The 25,792-nt window shown below is 42.2% G+C and overlaps 1 protein-coding gene across 1 annotated transcript in view; it reads right to left on the minus strand.

Annotated features, from left to right (window-relative positions):
• The window catches only part of diaph1 (diaphanous related formin 1), a 98,732-nt gene that overhangs the window by 4,667 nt on the left and 68,273 nt on the right, over positions 1-25,792 (minus strand). The window contains 9 exon segments of the mRNA XM_030396534.1: positions 6,509-6,598; positions 10,767-10,899; positions 11,361-11,525; positions 11,689-11,813; positions 12,009-12,138; positions 12,749-12,988; positions 13,342-13,443; positions 13,734-13,828; positions 13,951-14,049. Coding sequence (XP_030252394.1) covers positions 6,509-6,598; positions 10,767-10,899; positions 11,361-11,525; positions 11,689-11,813; positions 12,009-12,138; positions 12,749-12,988; positions 13,342-13,443; positions 13,734-13,828; positions 13,951-14,049 — 1,179 coding nt within the window.

Genomic DNA, 25,792 nt, shown 5'->3' on the forward strand with positions numbered 1-25,792 from the left:
ACTTCTCCTTTAAAAGGGACAGTTCAACCAAAAATCAGAAATCCATATTCTATCCTTAACCTGTAGTGCAATTTATCCATCCAGATCATTTTGGTGTGAGCTGCCAAGTTTGATTGCACAATTAATTTTGTGCTTTGAAAAGTTCTGGCATGAAACTGCTCACACTGAAGTCTGTGGTTTATCTTAGTAACCAGGTCATGCTTTCTGGAAAGAGACACTGCTGTTGAGTCTTTAAGCATCATGAGCCGAGTGACACCTATTTTCATTAGAAATGAAAGAATGCAGACATCTCTACGCCCAATACCTCAAAAACTAGGCAACTCACACCAAAACAATCTAGCTGGATAAACAGAACTACAGGTAAGAAAAAAACACCTGATTGATACAACACATGACGTTTAGTTCTGCTTTAAGTCTCATGTGGCTCTGGAAGGAGCTGTCTAATCCCTGAGAAAATAACCCAGTATTTTTGGAACTTGACCCAGACTGGGGATTAAAACTCAGGATATCACGACCTCTGTGATTTCAATTTTGCCCACTCATTTTCTTCTAATTTACAAGCCTTCCAATCTTGAGGAAGTGCACTGTAAAAAAAAAAAAAAAAAAAAAAGCTGGATTAACCCTTTAACACGTGGCACTACAAACACAGGAAACAGTGTTGTTGAGTAAATGGTCCATGCACTTGGCTTGAAGCCTGGTGTGTGCAGCGGTAGGAAACAAGTTGTCGGGACTCACAATAAAGACAGTTTTTTGTTGTGGTTACTGGAGACTGAATGAGAGTGTTTGCACACTGAGGGGCGACTGGTGGCACAAAGAGTGTAGTGAAAAGATCATCTGCAACACATTACACTCCAGGAGACTCAATAATGACTGCCTGATGAGGGAAAGATTGCTTTGTTGTACAGTATGCGTGTGTGTGCTGCCATTATGAGTGGAAAATACAGAAACAGTGAGAGGTGAAAGGAGATAATGTAGGGCAGCTTGAGATGAGAAGAACTAGCTCAGGGGCTTTGTTCAGGTGCAGCTTAAGAAACATAAGTTCTGCATGTTGTGATGCCAGTGGTTGAGAAGTAAGCAGCCATCTTTATTCTCTTAGTTTAATGTCTGTGCAGCAGCTGCAGCCGTCACATGACAGCACACAAACAGTGCCACGACTCGCATGATGGTGTATTTGCAGATGCAGGCTGGAACTCTATCAGTGTGTCTCCATCTTAGCAGGGACTTATATCGCCCTCCTCAGGCTGCACTGTGTTACACACTGCTGCTCTGCACTGAAGGACTGTGGGAAAGAGTGACGTCATGTAGTACCACTGCTGGCTTGTTTATGTGGGTTAGCACTGATGTGTATGCACTGAATGGGCTCAACTGGTGCATGTGGGACTTGCTGGCATGTATGGTCTCACTGGATGTTATGTATGCATGTGACATCACCACTGCTTCAGCAATGGCTTGATGGATGAGCTCTCTCTTATTGGTCTGAATGATCAGTCCTCTGTGTGTGAACATCTGTGAAAGCACAGATCTTCGCAGGGGTCTTTTTCTTTTTTGTGTGGGAGCAGACCGTCTGCAGAGCCAGCGTGTGCCTATTGTTGCCATCTCCTTTATCTCCGTCTCCCTGTTGTGATTGGTGCTTTGTCAACTAGTTGCTACTGTGATTGGTCGCTCTGGTAAGGGTCATGACCCAGCAGATGGGTCTTTAGTGAGTGCTTAGACACATCATTCCTCCGCACACAAATGCCCTCAAATTGCTTTGAGCATGTACACACACAAATTAGCCACATGTATCCAAGCTGACATGTCTGTATCCATACAGGAAGACAAAGACCATACCTTGCTATTGACAGAACAGCGACAGGGTTTGACAGTGTTTACTAAAGTATGCCAGGCTGTCTGTCCCCTGGAATGTGACGTGCCTGTTTGGGTGCATGTATTGGTATGCACACATCCATGCGTGTCTTTGTATTGCCATGCAAGCATCTGGTGTTTGCGCTTTGTCAGTGTGTGTTTAAAGTGGGGGTAGACAGACGGAGGGCAGACAGCTGTAGCTGCTCCTTCTACACGACCAGCACAAACGCACATAGTGACCTGAGGTACAGGTCAAAGGTGAGGGGGTATTATAGCCTCGGCAGCCTCGTGGCTTCCCTTTCAGTCACACTGCTGCGACACAATGAGCGTGACAACACACTCAATAGGTCCTCAGTAGTTCTTTACACCAACTTTGGTGACGTCTGCAGTCACCACAGCTGTAAGGGGAGGAAAGAAAGAGGAGGGGAGAGGAGGGACACACTTCATGTGATGAAGACCTTTACATGGACAATAGGCACTGTTTCCTCTGTGAATGTTTTGTATGAAAGTGGTGATGGGGGGTGAATTTCGGTATTTGTTCCGTGTCCATCCCTGTTGGTCTTTTAGCATTATTGATTATGATTGATTAAAGGCCTGCTTCTATGCACAGGACCCTTTTCTTGTTTGTGTCTTGTTGTTTTGTTATCTAGATTATATAATTTCCAAATTTATCTAACTGTAATGGTAATGTTCTTAGTGTTCTAAATGAATGTAAAGGAAACACTGATATTGATCAGTGGCTCAATATTCAAGAACATACATTTCATATCAGCATTTTGTAAACATTTGTAAAATGTTGCCTGTATTTTAAGGACACACACATCCAAACACATCTGTAATATATTTCAAAGTTTTTTACAAGTGTAGGGTTTTCATTGAAAGTTGGATGCAGTTATAGTTCTGACATGGAAACTTTTTAACTGTGATGGCAACTACATGTTTCAACACATCTTTATTCTTATGCAGTCACACAGGCCAGTCCCAGAGCGCTGCCAACATTTGATAGTAAGGGGATTTTCAGTTTCACAAAATGTCAAGCTACTTGGGTTTCATAAAGATTTGGGACTTTTCATGTTGTGTTCACAAGTTCTACCCTCATAGGTTGAAGGACTTTGCAAAACTATTTCTAGTGTTCTTCAGTGCAACTCATCACTTTAAATTGATCTGTAGGCAGGTGTGTGGGGATAAGACACAGTACTGAGTGTGTGCTGAAGGGCTACACACTTAATCCTCATTGTTTGTTACTGTTGCAAGCAAGAGTTGTAAATGTCCATAACAATGTATTTTCACTTGTGATATTTGAATGAATGAAGTTTCTATTTTGTGTTACATTTTATATAGATATATAACCTTACAATATGAAGTTTATGTTCCAAGACATTTTAAAGCCTTGGAAATACTTAGAAGTTCAATGCATTTATCATAGAAACCCCTTAATTGTGTCTAAATCAGATTATCTTTGGATCCTATAACTATTATTACATTTGACACGAAAAACATAAACTAGGCATGCATGAGCAAGTGAGTTTTTAGCAGCACACTGATGTGAGATCACTGGTGCTTCTTCATTAAACTGCCCCTCTAATATCATCTGGGACATGTTGATTGTTATCAAACACGTTTTCTGATTTCCTGAGTACTGTAATTGAATATGCTTAATTCTAGTCTTGAGACATTACATATGTCTGTATACAAACGGTAATCTGAGATGTCCTCTAACGAAATAACATCTGGGCTTCTGCTTGGACAGAATAAATGATCTGACTGAGAACTGAGAAAAACATGCAACTGTATCACACTTCCTTTAGAAGTTTATGAGGAAACATTTCACCAAAATGATGCCACTTAAAACTTCAACTGTTTCCAGCTCTGTTGAGACAAAACGGCAACATTTTACATCACTGAGACACGAAAGATTCAAAAACACACAAGTTTTTCCAACAGCTGTGGCTCCTTGATGCTGTGTTGTGTTACTCTACACAGAACAAAAGAAGTCTGATTTCTTTTTCTCAAATCTCTTTACTCACTTATCTGCCCAGTATGCAGCAGCTTTTGTAGATGTATTACACATTATGGAGTAGACAATAAAATTCTCACTATGTTTACACGAGCTGGACGGAGGAGTGTTTTTAGCCTGCTGATAAAGGCTGCCTGTAGCCACAGATATTTATCAATCGAGCCGGAATCAGGATATGCCTCCTCCTACTGCAGCTCCACTAAATTAAGACCTCTGACTCAACCAAACAGACAAACATGTGCACACACACATAAAAACACACGCCTATTGTGTGGGTGAAGACCTTCAGGCCCTTCCTGACTGTAAAAAGCAACATGGGTAACTGGAAAGGAGCTATCTTAAACATAAGTGATGAAAATATAAACTTCTAACAATGCTGAGATTGACTAAAAACCACAGCGAGGCTTCACACACTCCACATCAGCCGTGGAAAACCCTGAACTTTGGTAAAAGAAAACAAAAATGACAAGACGGGGTGGAAAGAGGAGACAGGGGAGGAGATTCATTCCGCCACTCATATTTTCCTCCTCTCTCCTGCCACACATAACTGTTCGTAGGGAGGAAGTCTCTCTCTCTCCCTTGAACACACATGTTAAGGTATTTCCTGTCCGTTTGAGGTGGCCAAATAGTACTATGGATGACTGAATAAACCCTCAAGTGGGCCCCATTTTTCCTCATACAGTGCTCCTGCTTCTCCCTCCTTTCACTGTTGTCACAGTGAGTTTAATGGTGATGAGCCTGAGCTGTTTGTGATTAAAGAGTTTGCAGCACTTAAGAGATTTTTTCTGTGCAACTTCGTGGACCACTGAGGACCACCTCTCACAACCCCCATTTAATGGCACAATTACAGCTTATGGGCTATACAAATGCATTTAGCGACTGAGAGAAAGATAGGATGAAAGAGGAAGAGACCGAAAGAAAGAAAGAAAGAAGCAGGAAAGAGTGTAGTCCACCCTCTGGCTCTGAGCTATTCCAGTCTGGAGCACCGCTTCACATCTGGCTTCTATTGAGAGAGGGATTGGGTTGCACACACTCTTCCCCAGCCTCTCTTATGTGTGAATACTCAACCCACACATGAATGCATGTGAACAAACACACACATACAGGCTCTATCTTGCTCTCTCTCCCGCTCAGTTAATGGGCACAGGACACTTTCCCACTCACATGGTTACACACAAGTTTCCTACCACCAGGTATCATGTTACAAGCTACTAGCCTAACAGCTCCAAAGCCTCGTTCTCATTTACATTGTCCATATTATTGCCAAAATATGCTTCGCTTACGAGGGAGAGAAATACTCTGGTTTCTAGTAAGTGAGTGTAAGTGGATTGGGCAGTGGAACAGACAGCAGAGTAAGTAGCTAACCAGATTACTGGGCTGTTTCTATGAGCTTACAGACTGAACAACATGCCCTGAATGAGAATCAATACAGGCTTGAGTTGTGTGAGTATTTCCTCTCACACAGGTCAGGACACAGACCTCTGGCAGGCCCATTGATTATAAAAACAGCATTGAATTTTTTTGTAGCAAGACAATGGAAATGGAAAAAAAATCTTTTGAGTGGAATATCAATGCTAATTGGTCATCACCTACTTTAAAAATCGATAACTGGTTCATCAATAATAATATATAGACTATGTTGGATGTTTTTCCATCAGAAAACTGTTTTAACCAACAACATGATTATCATCCCTAGCGTCCCTAGAGTGGAATAATTTTGAAAATATATATTTTATGATCAGAACAGTAAGATTGGGTTGGGTTTCAAAACCAAACTATGACAAACATGTTTACAATAATAATGATAACACCTTTTTATCTGATTACTTTTTATTGCATCTCTCTTCTTATATGTTTTATTCTATGTTTTTATCTCGTACTTTTTTGCATTTCATTCTATTGTAAACAATAATGTCATGTAAGGTGTTTATATTTGTATTTTCAAGCACACCGAGTCCGTTGTGTGAAATTAGCTAAATAAATAGACTTGACTGTCTACTGCTTCCACATGTCGACTGTTTGTGAAAGTTGCATATTACACAAATGACTGGCTTCCCAACTAGCTGTTATGTCATGAAATCATGCTCATGTGTACACTCAAACTCTGATTGAAGGTGAGCCCAGAAACTTACAGCAGATGAATGTTTCTTCTGGTGTCAAACTCTGCACATACATAACTGTGACAGTAAAACTATGTTCTGTATATTGCCCATCTCTGATACCACCTCCTTAAACTTTCTACCCACACTCTGGTTCACCCTCCTTAGCTCTACATTCAAACTCTCCTTATATTTTCCAATCCCACAACCACACCCTCACCAGTTGTTCCTCTCTTAAGTAGCCTTCTGCGAACACCCACCCTTGGCACCCTCCTGCTTCTATTGTTGGTATGCCAAACATTGGTGCAACTGGCTTTGCCCCCCTGAAATTACCACAACCCACCACAGTCTCTAAGCCATGCAACAGATGGAACAGAAACAAGGGAGCACAATCAAATCTGTTGTTATGTGTTGACTGAAATGTGGAGATGTAGAGGGAGAGCGAGCTGAAACAAATGAGCTTCATAATGCGACATGTGCATCTGAACAGGAATGCGTTGTAAATCAAGTAAGACATGACACTTGAAGATTTGCTCTGCTTGTGTACCTGCTTGCCGTGGTCCTCTCTTTCTCCTGAAAGCAGCTCCAGACTGCAGTGCCTCCAGCAGGCCGTCCATGATACCAGTTTCATCACCCTCTGTAAACACAGCACCAAAACACGACATCAGCAATGCATCAACAAACACTGGATGAAATCAATATGTGGAGTCCAATTTTAACTTTTATTTATGTAACACATGCACACCACTCCATCATCACTACTGTGTTATTTTAAGTCAATACAGCCCTGTCATACAGACTAATTTTCCTTCCCAACAACAAGGGAGTGATTAGCGGTTTTTCTGAACCCTCTACCTATCGCTGTCTCACACAGACACGCCAAGACGCACGTGGGCAGTGGGGTTATTTACCAGCCACGTTAGCAAATTAGCTACATTAACCCAGATAGGCAGTGACCTGGTTCAGCTAGTGTCACTGCTAGGGGCTGCACACTGCACTTTAAGGGAGATATAACACACAGACACACCCACTGAGAACAAACCTCCTAATAAAGAACCTTAAAATAATACAGATCTAATGAGTGATAGTGGCTTACAGTATGCTGACTGGATAGGAATCTTGTTTCTATGCATGTGTTCTGGTATAATACAATTTTTACGGGTGGTCTCACTGTTTGTTTACATCCATATTGTCGGCACAGACTCTGTGTCTGGTGGCCTTAAATCAGGGAAGGGGGGCCAAACCAGAGGTTAGGGGGCTACTCCATGGCATGCTGCTGTGTGTTTGAGTGTGTGAGTGATTGTTTTGTGGGCAGGATTCAGTGGCATCGCTCAGCAGCTCAGGCAGATGGTTTTAATTATTTCTATTTGAACCTGAATAGAGACAGAGGGGTCTGGAAAAAGGGGCAGTGAGGTTGGGGGTTAAAGGTTTATGTCGTCACCTCCCCCCAACCTCCAAACACAAACACACATAGCTCCACACACACGCACACGCACACACACACACACAATATTTAATCCTGCAGTAAGCCATGAAGCAGATGGCCTGTGGTCTCGCCTGTCACGTCAGAGAAAGTCTCGCTCACACACTTCCCAGGGCTTCCACAGCTCACATACACCCCTCAATGTCCACATCCACGAACTGCACACACGGCTCAGGATGATGTAGGCCATGTTTTTCTCCTTCCGGGGAAACACATCTGGCACATTTCCACTCGCACTAATCACATGGTTGGCTTAAACCACTGGTTTAAGCACGGAGACACACAAACCTATTTGTGAATATGCACTGGAGGCAATAAGGGGACCACACAATGACCTGACTGTATACAAAAACGGCGCTTTGTTGACCGAGTGAACTCCCAACTAAAATCAGAATATCCTAGAGCGTGTCCACTGTACAGCGTATTACATCCAGCTCGAGTGTTGCCTAGGGTGACACCATTTCAAAGACTCTCATCTGTGTCTTCTTTATCAAAGGGAAGCTTCACAATGTTTGGCTTGTTAGCTATTAGTAATAGGGCTAATACTGGGGGAAAAACACACTTGTTGTGTTCAATGACTTGTTGATAATCATGTGCTCTTGCTGATCCACGTGATTCTGGGCAACTTATATCTTGTTAATGGTGTTATTATTGGCAATCAATACGAAATCAATACTAAAATGGCTTCTAAAACCGTGGTGGCAAAGTCAGACCCTGTACATTCATGCACAAATGGAATTACACACACAACAAGCGTGATTCATACAAACAAAGCTGGGTAATGCCTGAAGCAGGTAAGAACATAAGACGGATTAATTAGTGTTAATAGCATTGGATAAAGAGCTCTTAAAGATGTCTCTGTGGATCTGATCTGCACTGTGCACACACTGACACATATCTGGCACACACACAGAGGGAGGACGGCATCTTGTGTGGAGCAATAGCACCCCTACTGGATGTTCACACAAAAAGAGATGAGGACATGAATGGAAAAAATTACACAGAGGAGTGACAGCAAATACAGAAAATAAAACTGAGAAAAGGTAATCAAGTATGAAAAAGAATGACAATGTTACAGTAGGCTGCAGAGAGAATTTCTATTTTCTATGTCTTGATCTTTCCTCTCTTTCCCAGCTGCCTGAGGTAAGACATCAGGCCACTCAAGCTTATCTCATCTCATCCCCTGTCTCACCCTGTCCTTCTCTCCTCTGCTCCCCTTTTCTAAGAGACAACAACACAGTCTAATCCCACAGAGAGCATCTGCTGCCCTACTCTCCTCCATTAGTCCCCCTCCCCCACACTACTCCTTCACTTGCTCCCTGTGTGGAGCATGAGCACTCCTAGTGGCCTTTCCCATACCAGCATCCGTGTGGGTGTGTAAACGACACATGCACACACCCATAAAAAGTACACAGCCTCTCAGTCTTTTACAGACAGTACTGACACCTAGCTGCAGAAAAGGGGAAAAGGTCAGTTTCCAAGTGGTCTGGCATCTGTCCAAACATGTGTGTGACAGCCAGGGATGGATTTTTCATTACTGTGGGAGACAGCGTTTATAAGATAAAATTAGGGCAATAAAAATTGACTTTTGGGTGCAGCATCCAAGTACTAATCCAGTCTGGAGCCCTGAATCCTGAAAATACATATTTTACAAGGGTAAAATAAAGGCCAAATAAAAGTGATTAGATTACTCAAAGATGAAATAAGTAATCATCTCATAACCTTCAGAAGATTCAGCTACTCTACATCACATGCTCAGCACACTGTGAGGCTCCAATGACTGAGCGCCTGTCTGTCTGACTCACATGGGAATGACAAGGCCACAACCTGCAAACACACTCTGACCTTCCTGGGTTTAACCAACAACTGGGATATTGTGTGTACAGAGGGACAGAGAGTGAGAAAGAGGAACATTCAGAGATTCGTGAGAAAGAGGAACATTCAATGATAGCACACATACTCTATGATGGTGGGAGAAAAAGGGAACAAGGTGGATGAAAGCAAAGGTGCAGCTGCTGGAAACAACCCAAAAAAGGGTTATAAACAAATATGGAACAAAGACCAGGTTTGTGTAAACCAGATTTGTGTGTGGTAGTATTTAAATAGGGTGGTGTTGAATGACTACCGGCTACAGGAGCAGTCAAATATGCCACCTGTATGTAAATGATCTCTAACGCACATACACACACTCATCCTTGAAGCACTATTATGTTCCAGTCACGCATGCCTCTAGAGGACTGAGCATGAAATTTGACTACCTCACATTCTACCACAAAATGTCTGCTTCATGCTTTTAAAACACAGACTAAATATTTCAAGTAGAGCCTCAGAGCTTTGCTGTGTCGAGTGCCCCTTTAAATGAACGGCAGACACAGGGGGAGGGAAAGGGGGAAAAAGAAGAGGGAGTGATGGAACAAAAGCAAGAAAGAGAGGAGAGGAGAAGCCAGCTGGAACATGGAGCGCTAGGAGAAAGGCCAGAAAGACTTTTATAAAAGAGGTTCACAAAACGGACACAGAAACACATTTGTACACACGCACAGAGCAGAAACACTGTGGCCAAAACTACTCCAAACACACAGGCAAATGCAAAACAGAAACATTCAGAAGAGAACAACACAGTAGTTTTGTAACAGAGTGCAATGAGGCTGCAGAACATTTCGACTGTGGAACTGTGGAGTCCCAGGAGAACCCGAGTGGAGCCAGAGTAGAGGAATGTACTGAAACTAGGTCACAGTCTGAGAGAAGGGGGAAAAAGTGCCCATACATAAATGAGTGTCTGCAAGGCAGGATTTCAGAGTTAACTGTGTATACGAGGATGAGTGCGAGAGTATATGTGTGTGTGTGTGTGTTTGTTACACAGGACAATATGCTGTGAGCAGTTATAACAAAGTATAACAGCATCTCATAGAAGAGTGGAAACATGTTTTTGGTGATAAAAAGATTTAGACGCTCTTTCTATGGAAATAAATCCCCTCCACTCACCAGAGGAGTGAAAAGAGGTCAAGCGGTTCCTTGCTTGTATACATCACTCCTTGTCCTAACTCACTGCGGAGCTTATTGTTACTTGCTTAATTCAAAACGCAGGTCATCAACATTAGATTAACTCCGGTCTATAAATACTGATGGGTTGCTCTTTCTTCTTCCTCTCTCTCGCACACACACAAAAAGACACACACACACACACACACAATTATTCCACAGAAGCATGGACTCTGACTGCCCCCAACTGGAATCTGAGGGAAATACAATTGGAGAGATGTGGAGTGTTTTCTCTCTCTTTCAGTCATACGCAGGTAAACAAAGATGATCCAGCAATTGTGACCTGCGTTGATGTCAAGGAGCTGGTTCTTCTTGAGTTTCTCCTCCTTCTCCTTCTCTGCCTTCTCCCTGGCCAGTTTGGCCCTCTTGATCTTTTCTTCAGCCTCCTTTCTCTTCTGATTCTCCTTCACTGCTTGCTGGTAGGGGATGAAACAGAAAAAAAGGAAAGTGATTATTAAAAGAAAGTGACAGGTGTATGATGGAGCTGATGGATGTCTGTGTGTGTAAACATTACTTCAAAACCAGTGGATGACGGTTATCCACAATAACTGGTAAAACAAGTTACCTCCTACGGGAGCCCTCCCAAACGGCACATTTACAGTTGATGTATTAACTGACAATATAGTGGAGCCACTCTCATGTCATTGGTTATTATGTCAATACAAACAGGTGCACAGCCTTTCTTTTCCTACTGGTTTGACATTTGTCTTTCATCTTTCCCTCTTTCATCTACTTATGTTTTTGACTCCACTTGAGTGTATGACTTTGTGCTGTAGGTGTACGAATTTAGTTTGAGGGTGGTTAGTAAAAAGCGAAAAAACCACACCTGCATCCTTTTGAAAAGGATCAAACTTGATTCACATGCACAAATACATACCAGGAACATGTTTTTAAAGGTGTTGAGGTCACCAAAGAATTCTTCTGCGGAGATTTTTTTCGGGTCAAAGACAAAGAACTCTCCCAGGTCATTGTATTGCTTCTCCATATTCTTATGCAGCAGATCCAGCTTCTCATGCTGCTCGCGGGCAGTAGCCACAAAACTGTGGAGACATGATGTTAAGGAACGTAGAAACAATATCTCCATAATTTACCAAGACAGAAAATATAATATGTGATGACAGGGACTAAGGTTTCAATTTCTACACTAGCAGACTGTTTTAGTTGCTGAATAATTATAATGTTTATGTGACTGAAAAAAAGGATATGGACATCTTCTCCGCAAATAGATCTTTGTCGTTTTGAGGAGGAGGGAAGGTCTCCAGATCTTTTTCCAGGCTCTTGATCTGACGGCCCATCAGCTCAAGGTTCTTCTGAAGTGTCTCTGCAGAAACTGCAAGAGAAATTGGAGAAACATACAGTAACTACAATACATACATAGCTCAAAATGAACTGCTGTTTTTCATGTGACTATGATGAGGAAAACACACTTTATCAATAAGATGAATGTAATGTGTAACTGGTGTTGCAATGGATGATAATATGTTGGGACAGAGATGTATAGAGATCAGTTACATGTCCCATGTACCTCTGCTGGCCTTTTCCACATGGATAAGCTCATCTGTGAAGCTCATGACATCAGGATACTGCTCCTGGCACACCTCAGCCAGGAAATGGAGCAGCGTCTGCTTCAGGTCAGCTGATTTGGTGTCACGCAGCTGATTGGAAAAATGATTAATTTAAAAAGGGAACACAGACATGGCAGTCAATCATTAAATGTCAGTGTTTTGCACTTTTCTGTTTACAGACATGTGTAACTGGATTCACATGTAATTCCATTTATGCACTTCGTCTGTGCTTCCCTGTTGCCTATGCAACATCATAAAATGAATTAAAATGTATACTGACATCACTGTTGTTTCACTAACATATCACTATATTTATAGAGGAGTTATGGTGCCCTTTGTACATGTTGATATCTGTGTGAGATATACTTCACATCTAAGGTTAATACTGAAAAGGCATAAAGAAAAACCTGCATGTTGTTGACTATGTACATGTTTTTATGTAGACCCCAACTCGTCACTCAACTTTAAAAAAAAGGGGAATAATAGATAATAACATTTGTTTTTTGTTTCCGTTTGATTGCGAGATTCAGATATAATTCAGTGTTATAAACAAGTGAGGCCAAAGACATGGGCAATGAATCGATTTAGTGTTTTCTGTCACTGTGATCACATTGCAGGCAGGGCACTGTTAAGAAGAAAGCTAGTTTTCAAGAACAGTTTTTATTGTGTGTGCACATAATAAGTCTACGCCTCATTTTACCTTGCACAGGTATGATATGGTAAAGCCAAATGCCTTTCCATTGCGGGATCCAGCATTCATATAGTTTCCAACAAGGAGGGTGATTTCTAGAAGCTTGGTAAAGGCTTGGCTTTTCATGAGCTCCTCGCAGGCTGCTGTCACAGACACCACATCTGGCTTGATATTATTCATCTGCTCCTCAAACTGCAGCTTAAACTGGATGGCCTGAAGCCGTGGCATCAGCTTCTTCACGCTGGACATCTGGAGAGACAAAAGAGAGCAGGGGGATTTGAGACCTATTTTGAAAATGCTTTTCGCCACATTGAATTTGTGTGTGTGTGTGTAGTTGTGAATGAGTGAAGGGGATTTCATCTATTACACACATCTTTCACAGCCGAACACAGCAGTCAGTGTTCAACAGCATGTTGATTTTCTGTGTCTAATATATTAACAACGGTATGACTTAAAAATGTTCTATGCCTCATTTGCCACCACACTTATTTCCCTGCTATATTTGTGGTTAGTCATGTCCAAGTCAGCAGGAAACAGATTTTTACAAAAACAAAATGGTCTGCTTTGTGTGTGTTTTTGTTTGTGTATCTATGTTTCCTCACCACAACTCCAAACTGCTCGGACTCAGCCAGGTCATCATATTCATCCTTCATCTCTCCCAGGACGCTCAGCTGCTCTTGTGCCGGCAGGTTTTTGATGAGATTCTAAGTGGTAATAAGAGGAAAATGTGGAAAATATACATGACTAACAGGATCTGGACACACTTGTGTTAGTACCACTCACATGTGTCCCAAACTACCCCTTGAGTAAGACAGGGATCAAAGACAAGAACAGCAAGAAATTTCTTCTGTGGGTTACCTTCACAAGGCAGAGTGTCAATGTCACAAGAGTAAACTATGAAACTTTCTACCGGTCATTATGTTATATTCATGGATGAAAGGTTGCATATGCAGCACACTTATATACCATCACTGGGCAGATCTGAGCTCTGTACCTGAACCATGGACTCTGTGAGGATCTTCTCATTAACCTCAAAGACGGCATTCTTGATCTCTTCATACGGGAGACGGAATGATCCCAGGAAAATGGCTGTGTGTGCAAAGACAAGTAACAGCACAAATCATGAGGAGTTAGATGAACACACTGTATTGTTGGTTGTTCAATTAAAGTGTTCACTATATGCTTTTAGTATGGGCTTAGTATGGACTTACAAAGGTTCTGTGAACTCTTGCCGTCAAGAATCTTCAGCTCCTTCACCTTCTTCTTCTGCACCTGCTTCTTTTCGTCTCCCCCATCCTGCTCTTTTTTCGCTGGAGAGGTGGATGGAGAAAAGGGGGAGGGTAGTGGATATATTCAGATTGACAAAAGAAAGAGGAGACTTTGTTAGAAATCATATGTTTTTTAAGAACGGCTGGATATGAACAGAAATCAATGTGGACAGAAAGACAGTAATCAGTGGGTTCTGTAGTAGAGACAGAAGTGGATATGAGGGATGAATAGAAGGCTTATGTGACGGCTATAAAAACTGACAGACTTGGCACGGCCTTCATTTTTTTCACTTTCTCCCAACTGTATTATGTCATGGAGGTGTTGAGATTATTGTATCAGTTGCCCTGGGTAAGATGGCACTGCTATGAAATGGCTGTAATACCGGGGGAAAGATGTCCCTGGCGTATGTTGGCCTGGCAAATATGTTCGGACATTTATAAGCTGTAAGGCATTTAAAGTTGCAATCAGCTTACAGACAAGCATGTACAGTATACTACATTAAACACACACACACACACAAACACACAGACAGACACACACACACACACACACACACACTTGACAGAAACCTCTCACATTAACGTGTTCTGGCAAGGTCAGGATTTTGACTGTAAGGATGTGTCAGTGTGTGGGGGGTGAATGTGCACTGGATGAGAATTAGGAGTGAAAGATGAACAAGCACATGGGTTTGACCACATAACAGCCCCACTGTGAACAGGCACACCATGTCAGAGGTCAGCTTATGTCAGAGTGCTGGATGTCACAGCTGTTCACTTCCTTTCAGTATTATCTAACCACTCATACTCTACTTAACTTTTCTGATCTGAACTAATCTGAAAGTGCTGCAAAAATACTGTATGTCTTGATTGAAATGATCAGTTGATCAACAATTTCTTTTTTTTTTAAATCACTGATAAAACTAGTAATTCTTTATGTATTCTAAACATGTTTTGGTTACAGCTTCTCAAAGGTCAGCAGTTTGTATTACTTCCATAATAAATGAAATGCCTTTTTAACAGTGGGTTTGCCAGGCTCTGACATTTAATAAACAAATTAGTTAATAAATAATAGATAACTAAAACGACTGTTAGCAGGGGCCTTAGCTGTAAATGACAAAGCAGCTGGTATTAGATTAAATTTAAGGCTTACAAGTATGTCTCAAAACTACAACTATCCTTGTTCACTGACACCCAGTATTTAAAAAAAAAAGGAAACTTGAAATATGAATGCAACCATATCTCATCCTTTATTTTATACAAGTTAAAGGTGCACTATGAACTTTTTTTACTAACAGTTCTAGTGACTTTCTGATGGGCTCTATTTTTTACAAAGTCAAATGAAAACATGTGGCTTTAAAGTAGATTTAAACCTCATGGTAGTTATTGCAAAGCATTATTCCTTGTATCAAGACCTGTCTGTTATAGGCCCAAAAAAGTCAAATTGATAATCAGCCGAGCATCTCTACTGCCTTCTGTTTGTTTCAGTCACTCTTTAGCTTATGTCTCATTCTCCGAATGTCCCTGTCTGTGTCTTATCTTTACAAAGACCAGACAGTTACAAAGAAGTAGAATCACCCTCTGGAAAGCAGCCAGAGAGTCGTGGTACAGCACGTACAGTAAGAGTATACCGTCTCTTTGTCATTTTCTGTCTGAAACACACAGACAAACAACACCACCCATCTGTTTCCACTGACCGGTGATGACCTCATGTTGTGATATCAGAATCTAAATTTAGTGTTTCACTACAAAAGACAATACTGGACTGAAACTACTGTAACCACTGTAAAATATTGACTAAATGTTGTGGAAACAGACCTACTTACTTACTTACAGCTATTTCATCACCAGTGTTACTTTATTATCATTCATGGTAAATTAGGTTTAACTAACCTCTATCTCTCTATACTGCATTTCTGACCTTACATCTTCATTGCCTCACAGTCATCCCATCATATTTTACACAATACGCTCACAATCTGCTGCACTTCTCTCTCATTCAAACAGCAACACTGTACGTCTTCTCCACACAGACACAGGGATAGCCACTACAGCACAACAACTCATTCATCCATCCGTCCATCCTTCCATATATCCAGTCAAACAGTGCTTTGTCTCTATGTGAGAGGCCAATCAGTCTGACAGTCTGGTAACGAGTCCAGGCCTCTTAATGAGCTCCTCATCTCTCCATTTAGACACAAAACAGTCAGCGGACTGTATTCTCAATAAGTCCCATTGTTCCGCTCAGCCTCAGCTTTATGAAGCTCCTCTCTCAGAATCAACCTCTATCTGTATCTTAAGTTTGGCTCAAACTTTCAGGCAATCTGATCTGTTTCCCTATAGTTTGCATTGTATCAGTATATCAGCTGTTTGCATCAGCTCCATGGATGAGTAACACTATTGTGTGTCCAACACACCAGTCAAAGTCCCTGCTGAGAGCAGGAAACCACAGCAGGAAGTAAACCATTACACACACAGGGTAGGAAAATCCATCAGGACATCTGAGAGGAAACAACATAAATATCTTCATACAAACACATCAACACAGCTGAAAGGTTTGGAAGAAACTCAAAGGAAGTGACAAGAATCTACAAATAAACATCTTTGGAAAGAGACACAAACAGGGGGACTGAGAGCAAAGTAAAAAAAAAAAAACACTTCTTCAAGACCAAAAAGAGAAACAACACCTCTAAAATAGAGTAGTGATATGAATAAAGAGATCTAAGAATAATTTTAATAATATCAGCAAAAGCTTAAACCCATTACACCCTGTACACACGTATGCAAATGCAGTCTTGCACAAAGTAAAAAGGTTACTGTGTATTTCTAATCTGGATAGTAAAGAGAGATAATCCAGTTGATCTGGGACAAGACCAGTGACCTAGTGACAGCATCCTGTCTCTAGGTCAGTGAGTGCCTGTGTGTGAGCCGATGAGGGAGCATGCGTTTCTGTGTGTGTCTGTGCGTCCAGGCTATAATAACTACAGAGCCAGCTGCGCTCTAGCCAATGAAATCAGGCGTTGCTATGTAGACATCACGGCTGATTCATAAAATGGGGTCTGGTGTACAGATTGTAAAATGGCTGCTCTGTGGTTTCCACATGCAGAGCCGGCTCCTCTCATTTGTGAGCCAATGGCACCTCTAGTGTTGGCTATGGAGTGCTGCTCCATGTTACACTTAGTCATTGTGGGGGAGGAAGAGGAGATGACTGAGGCAGAATGCATGTGTGACTGGACACACACACACAATCTCACACACCACATGGCACATGCACATACTAACACACTTGTGGAGTGCTGACATCTTAACATCCACATGTTTTATCATCGCAGCTGTCTTTTTGTTACACCGAAACACAAAGAAGGGCCCTTTTGTGGAAACAAATCACTACCACCCCTACTACCGCACACGCACACACGCACATACACACATATACACACACACACACACACTCTTCTCTTTTCCTGGAACACCTCCCCCCCTGTCTAACCAACAGCTGCTTGGCACTGAGAGATGATGAGGAAAAAAGGGGGGGGGGGGGGGGGTGTCAAGTCTTTGTGTGTGTGTGTATGCGATACTGGGCACGCACACACGCATATGTATGTGTAATGAAAGACAAACGAAATTTTTCCATTTCTGACTTCTGTTTTTAATTAAGTAGGAAGAAAGAAAAAAAATGGAGCGATGGAGAGGAGGCGAAAGGAGGGGGTGCTCACACAGAATCATGAGGAGCCAAGTCATGCAGAGAGTCTCTGTCAATATGTAACTAAGTGTGTGCGTGTATGTGTGTCTGCACAAAGAGGAGTCTGTTTATCAGTCAGCAGACCTGAGTGTGTCCTTCACCCCCCCCCCCCCCCCCCCCCCCCCCCCCCCCCCCATTCCCTTCCTCTCTCGTTCCCTCACTCCTTAAAAGGACAAAATGTGTGGTGGAGAAGGTGATGGGTAGCCAGGCTTGGAGAAAGAAAAAAAGTGGAAAAGACAGATAGAAAGAGAGAAAAAAGAACACAAAGAGAGCGAAAATGGATAGTGCACTTTCATCCCCGACTACTTTTAACTATTTTCCCAACTCAAAGAATAGTTTAAGTCCTCCCTCAGTAAGCACAGCCTCTTCTCTTTTCTATCTCCTCTCCTTTCATGTGCTCTATTCATCCTCTTGTCACCACTCCCTGCTTGTGGAGCCCTGCAGTTTATTTTTAACCCACTAAAAGCTTTCAGATGATGTGCCCTATTGTATATCTGTGGCCCAAAAGTGTTTTGCATGGGCCCTCTGGTGGCAGGATAGGAGAAAAGCATGACATTAACTTTATATAACTTCAAACTAAGTTTTTTTCCATTCGGCATTCCAGGGCTGGAGACTGTCTAAACTAAAACAGAGGAGAGGGTTTATAGTTTCAACATCAATATCTGTGGGCTGAGCAGTTCTTTGGAAAAAGTTGCTGAGGTTGCTCAAGAAAAAGAACCACACAGAGACACAAACAACTCTTTTGCCAAATGTTAATGTCAACAGAGGTTTAAAAACATTACAGGGCCACTTAATAAGAATGTAACATGCTTATGGTTTTAGAAAAGTTTATTTTAAGACTGCTAAAGTATTAATACTGAAAGAGGTATGAGAAAGAGAAGAAAAAGCAGAGAGAGGGGCGTGAAGTTCTTTGTTTAAACTAAACAGAAGGGCAAAACTATGGCAGACAGAAGGACAGCTGTAGCCTTGGTCCCTTTAAACTTTAAATGTCCAACATTCTGTCACTCTATGTAAGAGTGTGTGTGCGTGTGTGTTACAATGAAAGCAAGTTTGACAGAAGGAGAATAAGGGGGTTTCCACGGTAACCTCCAGTCTGAAAGAGCCCCTTCATCCTGTTTTTCACCGTGAAAGGAAATGAGGGGAAAAAAAATTCCTGACTGTGTGTGTATGTGCATGTGTGTGTGCCTGTGTGTGATTGTGTGAAAAGGACCAGATGGCAGGGTGGGGCAGTGAGGAGGGGGGACCGGGGGCAGGATGTGGGAGGGCCAGGGTGCAGGGGGAGGGCTTATGGGAGGGGCTAAGACTGTGCTCACTTGCGCACCCCTGGTGCATGATCAGTGTAACTGCATCTTGGATTTTCTGCTCTGAACTGTATTTGGATATTATCCCACTGTTTTTGCTCTTGAAACATAAAAAAAAAAAAAAAAAAACCATTATCTAGAGTTAAAAAAAATCTACAGAAATATAGAAGGTTTGTTTTGTTTACCATCATTTGACGTAGCCTGCAGGCTCTAAATAACACACCTTCAACAAAGCTTGAAGGACACCCCACCTCTGAATGTTTTCATAGTTGATTATTTTTAATCTCAGCCGACAGGAATGAGTTTGTTTGAATCCATAAAACATAATTTGCCTTTTTGCTGGTCCTAAATAATTAACAGCTGAAAGCACAATAGCCCGTGCATAAATTCTATTTGATTAAATTCAAAATTAATATCTCATAGCTCTGAGTCTTCAGGTTTTAAATGAGTAACACAAGACTCACACAAGAACATATTGTGACAATCATAGGTATGCTTGAGTATTTTGACTTTTAAATTAAAGCAATAAAGCGTGTCACTTCATGTCATAGTGTTCTGAATTTTGATTACATGTAAACATCTAGCATCTGTCTAGACGGACAGCTTCATGTTACTCTATATGGGAAGAACTCTTTCCTTACAAAACTGTAGTCTACCACAGACCTTCAATGTTAACTCCTTAAAAAGTAAATGTTCTACATCTGCCTTGAACTAAGAAAATATGAAAAAAAGTCAACTTCATAAAAAAGTATTGTTTTGTATATAGATTTGCATAGTTTTAATCTAAATGTACTGACTAGGAGGCCCACAAAGTGGGGTCCTTCAGTGAGGTTACAGTTTATGTGTGGAGTCACAGTGCCCTCCACTGGTGAATTTGATGTACTGCTATTAGACGGCATAAGGCTCACAAACCACTACAACTGGATACACTGTTTATTACCTTGACAGTCCATGTCACTCAGCATCCAAGTTGTGTGTGCATGAGCATATGTGAAAAACAGAATAAACAAAAATAACGTACTGATTGTGGGTATTTGTGACAGTGTAGGGGGTACAGATGGGGAGAAACAGAGTGTTGGACACAGTGGGTCTCTGTGTGTGCCAATGTTGTTCTCTCAGGGCCATTCTGACCTCTCTCTGCTCTTCTGGCCATGAAGGTCTTCAGTGATGACGCACACACGGCATGTAACGGCATCACTGATGAGACACACATACATACACACACACACACACACACACACACACGAAGGATGCTGCCTGCATTGCTGATAAGGTGCACTACAGTCGACACACAGACACAGCACTACCTTGAACTCAAATTCGTACTTGCTGAAACCACACAAACAGCCCATAAATCCCCATAGCAAATAACAGAGGACACGGACAGACCCCCCACACACACACGCGCATGCACGCACGCACACACTCACAGGGAGAGGTGAGCTGCTATGGTGTGCTTATTAAATCAGTCCTATATCAGCCAGTCTCCTTGGGACAGCAGAAAAGATTTACTACAGCAATTACACAGGCTAATTACAAGGAGGAGAGATAGAGGGAGTCGGGGAGAGCTAGAGAGTGTAAAGGAGAAAGGGAAATCAAATCAAAAGGAGCGAGAGCAAATAAAGGTGTGAAAACTGAGACGAAGAGAGAGCAAATAATGGGGGGGGAGAGAGAGAGAGAGAAAGAGGGAGCGAGGGGGAGAGAGAGAGAAGTTGGCTTAAAGGACAGAGACAATGAGGATGTGACCTTGAGACAGCCACAACACCTGCGCCTTGAGTGGGGTACATGAACGACAACGGCAAAATGGTTGAAACTCACCAACCAGCTGTGCATGTTTGTGAGAGTGAGTGAGTGTGTGTGTGTGTGTGCGTGCGTGCGTGCGTGCGTGTGTCTGAGTCTGACTGACTAACTGAGTGACTCACTGAGTATGCAAGTAGTTTTTCTGTGGTACTCTGGTAGTCTGCATGGTGCCTTGGTGTTTGTTATTCACAGTGTGAATGTCCTTGACGCTGCGCTGGCCTTCACAGCACAGCGCTCCCTCTACGGGGAGGAGAGTGAATTACATCAGTATGCGGGCTCCCTCACTGTTATGCTGGGTATCAATCAAGCCTGATCCCCATTCCTAGTGCGGTGGAAGGCTGGTGGTGACATTTAAGACACTTACATGCATTAGAAATGTGAGCGTGTGTGTATGTATGGGGCTGACTGAGAAGATTAGTTCTTACAGACTGCTATGACAGAACATCTGATGGTCTCATATTTGAATATATAGTCTATAAGGGGAGCAATTGGGAAATGCTAATAACTTGATTCTTAGTCATTCCCATTCAAGAAAGACAGAACGCACCACACTTCCTAACCTTCAGTCAGCAGTGGGCGTTCACAAGATCTTGCTCATGGACACTTCATCCTGTCAAGGTGCTTGATCTCAGGTCATACACTTGAATGTTAGTCTCTTTAAGTACAGAGCCAGCGGCCTGCCAAACGTACTGATATTTCCCTGCCTGTCAAATGTACAGTCCATCCTGACCGTTTCTGTGACACATGCACAACCATGCAGAAAGTCTCATTTACATGAGCTCAGAGGTGGAAATGAAAACTTATAAATTGGGTTTCTATCTCAATTAAAAAGTTAGATGAACTGTAACACTCATGCACCCCATGAGGCACATTTTGCCCTGGGCAAAAAGGATTAGGTTCTGCGCTCCTGTCAGCCCTCAAATATTCATTATTACCTTATGGAAAAGATAGCAGACAGAGACCAAGTGGGAGCAAGCATGAGGGAGAGTGCAAAAAAAAGGGAGCATGAGTAAGTGATAGAGAGGCACTTTATGAATACAAGCAGTTCTGACTTATGCAAAGCAAAATAGATGAAAGGAGGACAGAGAAAAATGGGGGTCTACACGGTGTCATGCCATGGAGGACAGTTAAAAGCTCGTCGCAGGGCTGGAGCGCACACTCATCCTCTGTTAATCCCTCAGTTTCTGTCCTCTCGTCTCCAACCATCCATCCCTTCACTCGTCTTTATCTCTGCTTCAGTGATGAGGACAAAGGAAAGCACTCACTCATTTTCTCCCTCCTTTCCCAGTTTTCTCCCCCCCTCCTTTCTACTTCTCCCGGTCTCTTCAGGCAAGGCTCGCAGGCCTGATTAGCAATTGTGACTTGACCGCATGGTGGAAAGATTGGCGCACACACACAAACACACACAGGAGCATGTACACACACATGCATACAAACATATGTGGCAAAGAGGAGGACAAGGGCCAGTTTCGCTGGGTCTAATTACCCCCTGAGCAAGGCCCAGAGACAACCAAGGGGCTGGAGAGGAGGAGGGAGTTTTGCCTTTTCTAATGTCAGCCATCGCTCGCAGGACACACACATGCACTTGAAGAAGTGTGTCTAACTGGAGGCAAAAAGATTGAGCTGTTTTCTGTGCTTGTCACTATGGTTTTTTCCACCAACATGTTAATATGACCAAGCCAAGGAAACTACAGAGGGGAAAAAAAGAGATGCGTTCGGAGCAATGCTGGAGGAGCGATAAAGAGGATGAGTAATAAAATGGAGCAACTACAAGGGGAGGCAGTATGGTGGGGAAGAGAGTGTGGAGCAAAAATGATGGGAGATGAGGATGAGGAGACAGTGTGAATGGGCAACAGTGTCATAAAACAGAAAAGGGGAATGAGAGCCAAGATCAAGATGGACGTTGCCTCAATTGTGATAAATAATACACAAGACAAACTGTCATCTCCACATACATACAAACCCGAAGCTTCACCTTTGAACTAGAATTAAGTGTGTTTTATTTACAGCTTTAAATCACTGGAAAACCTACACCAATCCTTCAATCCATACTGCTGAGAACACGCTGAACACTTCTTTGCATTTGTGTATGTGAACCTTTTCCTTTGTTGCAAATGCTTTGGGAAAACTACTGCAGGTGTTTGAAATACATCAATAACACCGGATCATAGTCAAACTAAGTAGCTGCAGGGGGATGACAACCGTGATCTGGAAACCTCCACCTTTGCGTGGGAACCTGGGGAGAAGTCTCTCTCATCAAAGATCCATCCGGGTGCTGCAGGGTTTTCTAGTTTGTGAAATCAGTTTTACCCCCTCAACAAAAGAGAGAGAGAGGGGAAAAAAATAAATCCCCCAACCCCACCAAATAAACTAAACAAGAGAAATAGATGTTTAGACAGACGTGCAAATCCTCTCCTAGAACATCTGTCTGCTGGCCTCTCGCTGGAATTGGCTGTAGCTGGGGCTAGACAAAAAGACACACATGCATGCACACAAAGACACAAACAAAAACAAAAATTCACAGAAGCACACACTTAATCCCACCATGTGCTTAGTGAGCCATCAGGGGACATGTTGCCAATCAGGCAGCTATGTGAGGCTGGGCGAATGAAAACAATCAAGGAACAACACACAATATGGCTACGGAACTGGCACGTATTTGTGTGTGTGACAGTGTGTGTATGTGTGTGCACGCCTGCGTGATTGAGTTCACAGATTCATACACATATAATGCCGGGCGGAGAGCAGCCTCTGTGCTTGCTCGATGCATTCCTAGAGGGAATGTGTGTGGAGAGATTTTCTGGGTCTTCTGTAACTAAAAGAGATTGATGTAAGAGTGGCATATTCAGGGAAAGAATCAATGTTTAAGGATTATCTTCGGATGAAAGCCTCTGCAATATGAATGTGATGTAAAGATCACTCCACTGGAGTGCTGCCTCAAGGTTTAACCTGCGGGGCCGGTCTGAATGCATTTTGTTTTTCCTTGGGCTGCATGATAACGGTAAAATAAGATCATACTGCAATTATTATTTTGACAGATTGCTATATGATTCACGACTAGTGAGAACAGTCATTTTTGAATCAGAATTTCCATTTTATTTTAAAAAGAAACCTGAAATCATTATTATGGGACTTTTGTTGGGTAAACAAACAGGTTCTTACATCTGGAGAGCAAGATTTGAAGTCCAAGAGGGTTCCTTCTGATGATGTTTTGTCACATTTTAATTTTGAAAAGCTTCTGGATTTGGATGCATTTGGCCGTATTGGAATTTGGATAATATGTTGATTAATTGTGCAGCAGTATAAACAATAGGACAGCAGAGCACTAAATGTAATGTTTCATTATATTGGTCAGGCAACGTACAATTGTGGATGTTTTTTAAATTGCAGGTTAGGATCTTCCTTTAAAAATACAAAAATATGAAATTATTGTATTGGAAGTGAGATATAAAATGTAAGTAATTATCGGTATCGGTTGAAAAACAATCCATACTGTGCTTCCCTAAAATTAAAGCAAGAATTATGCAGGTGAAATATGAATTGAATTGAAGCATATTCCCATCCTTGAAAAACAAAACTGTTCATATGAGACATTTTCCAAACTTTCAAGACTTTGTTTAAACCCTGTAATGTAACACAAGACTGTGTGGTATTTCTTCATTCTACCTGTTGTTTGTACCGCAGACCTGTGACCTAGCGCGTGTGTGTATGTCTAGCGAGCTATTACTCTTCTCTCTGTCTTGTCTCTTCTCACGGCTCAGTGAGTGTGTCAGTCTGCATTGGCCCTCTTTCAGAAGCTAGTGAGAGATGGCAGCACCATTAAAATTTAACCCACTATCTCACCACTCACCACACACACTGACAAGAGAGGGGAAGAGAGAGAATGGCAGAGATAGCCAGACCGGCATACACGGATATATACAGGCATGTATCTAACCACAGATAGGCACATACACAACCACACACGCGCACACACACACAGACAGACACACACACTCATTCCGGAGGAGTGAGTTAGATGTGATAGCGAGAGATGGGGAGCGACGGAGCGAAAGATCCCATACAGATGGAAAGTAAAGAATAAGATGGAACAGATTACCGTTTGAAAACCACACACGTACCCACATACACACACATCAGATGCATAGATGGCTGTGGAAATGAGTGGCATCAATTCAGCAGGGGAAATGGAGAACATGTATGTGCCTTACATCCTATCAGTCCACACTATCCCTCTCTCTAAATCCACATTTCCACACTTTCTATTACTTTCTCCCTCATCAGCTCTGGCTTCTCACTCCTTCAGCCATCCGTCTTTCAGTTTCCCTCCCTCTCGTAAAATATTTTTTTGACGCATAGCTTTTTCATTTCTCCGTCCTCTCTCTCTCCATCTTGTTTTTTTTCTACAACTCTCTCTCTCTTTCTCTGTGTGTTCCTGTCCTTTTCTGCCCCAGTGGAGTGTGGGATAGCAGGCAGTGCTGGGAGGCCTATGGTCTCTTAATTAAGAAGCAAGGCGGAACGAGGCCACAGTTAACAAGGACACACACTCACACACACAGACGTTTGCATTGCTTTACTTGTAAGGACCCGCATTATCTACAGGCTTTAGTACTAAAGTGAACCCTCAGTAGGAATGGGCACTGAGCAAAAGAATTATATCATGATCTGTTTGATTGTAATCACGATCCACTATCTAAATTGCAATCTATTTCTCAATTTTTAAATGTCCTGGAGACTGCAGCCAGACTGGGAATCACCCATGAATTTCTCAATTTGCACCATTAAAATGGAATATTGCATTTGATTAAGTTATTTTTGGCACAAGCTCCTCATCTGCCATGATGATAGCTATACCTCAAGTTGAGTTAATTGCAATCCGAGCCATGTGAAGTAATTCTTCCTATCAGCATAGTCATCTTGTCAGCTACATCACTCTATTTGTTTT

Source organism: Sparus aurata, chromosome 18 (assembly GCF_900880675.1).
Source record: "Sparus aurata chromosome 18, fSpaAur1.1, whole genome shotgun sequence".
Taxonomy (NCBI): domain Eukaryota; kingdom Metazoa; phylum Chordata; class Actinopteri; order Spariformes; family Sparidae; genus Sparus; species Sparus aurata.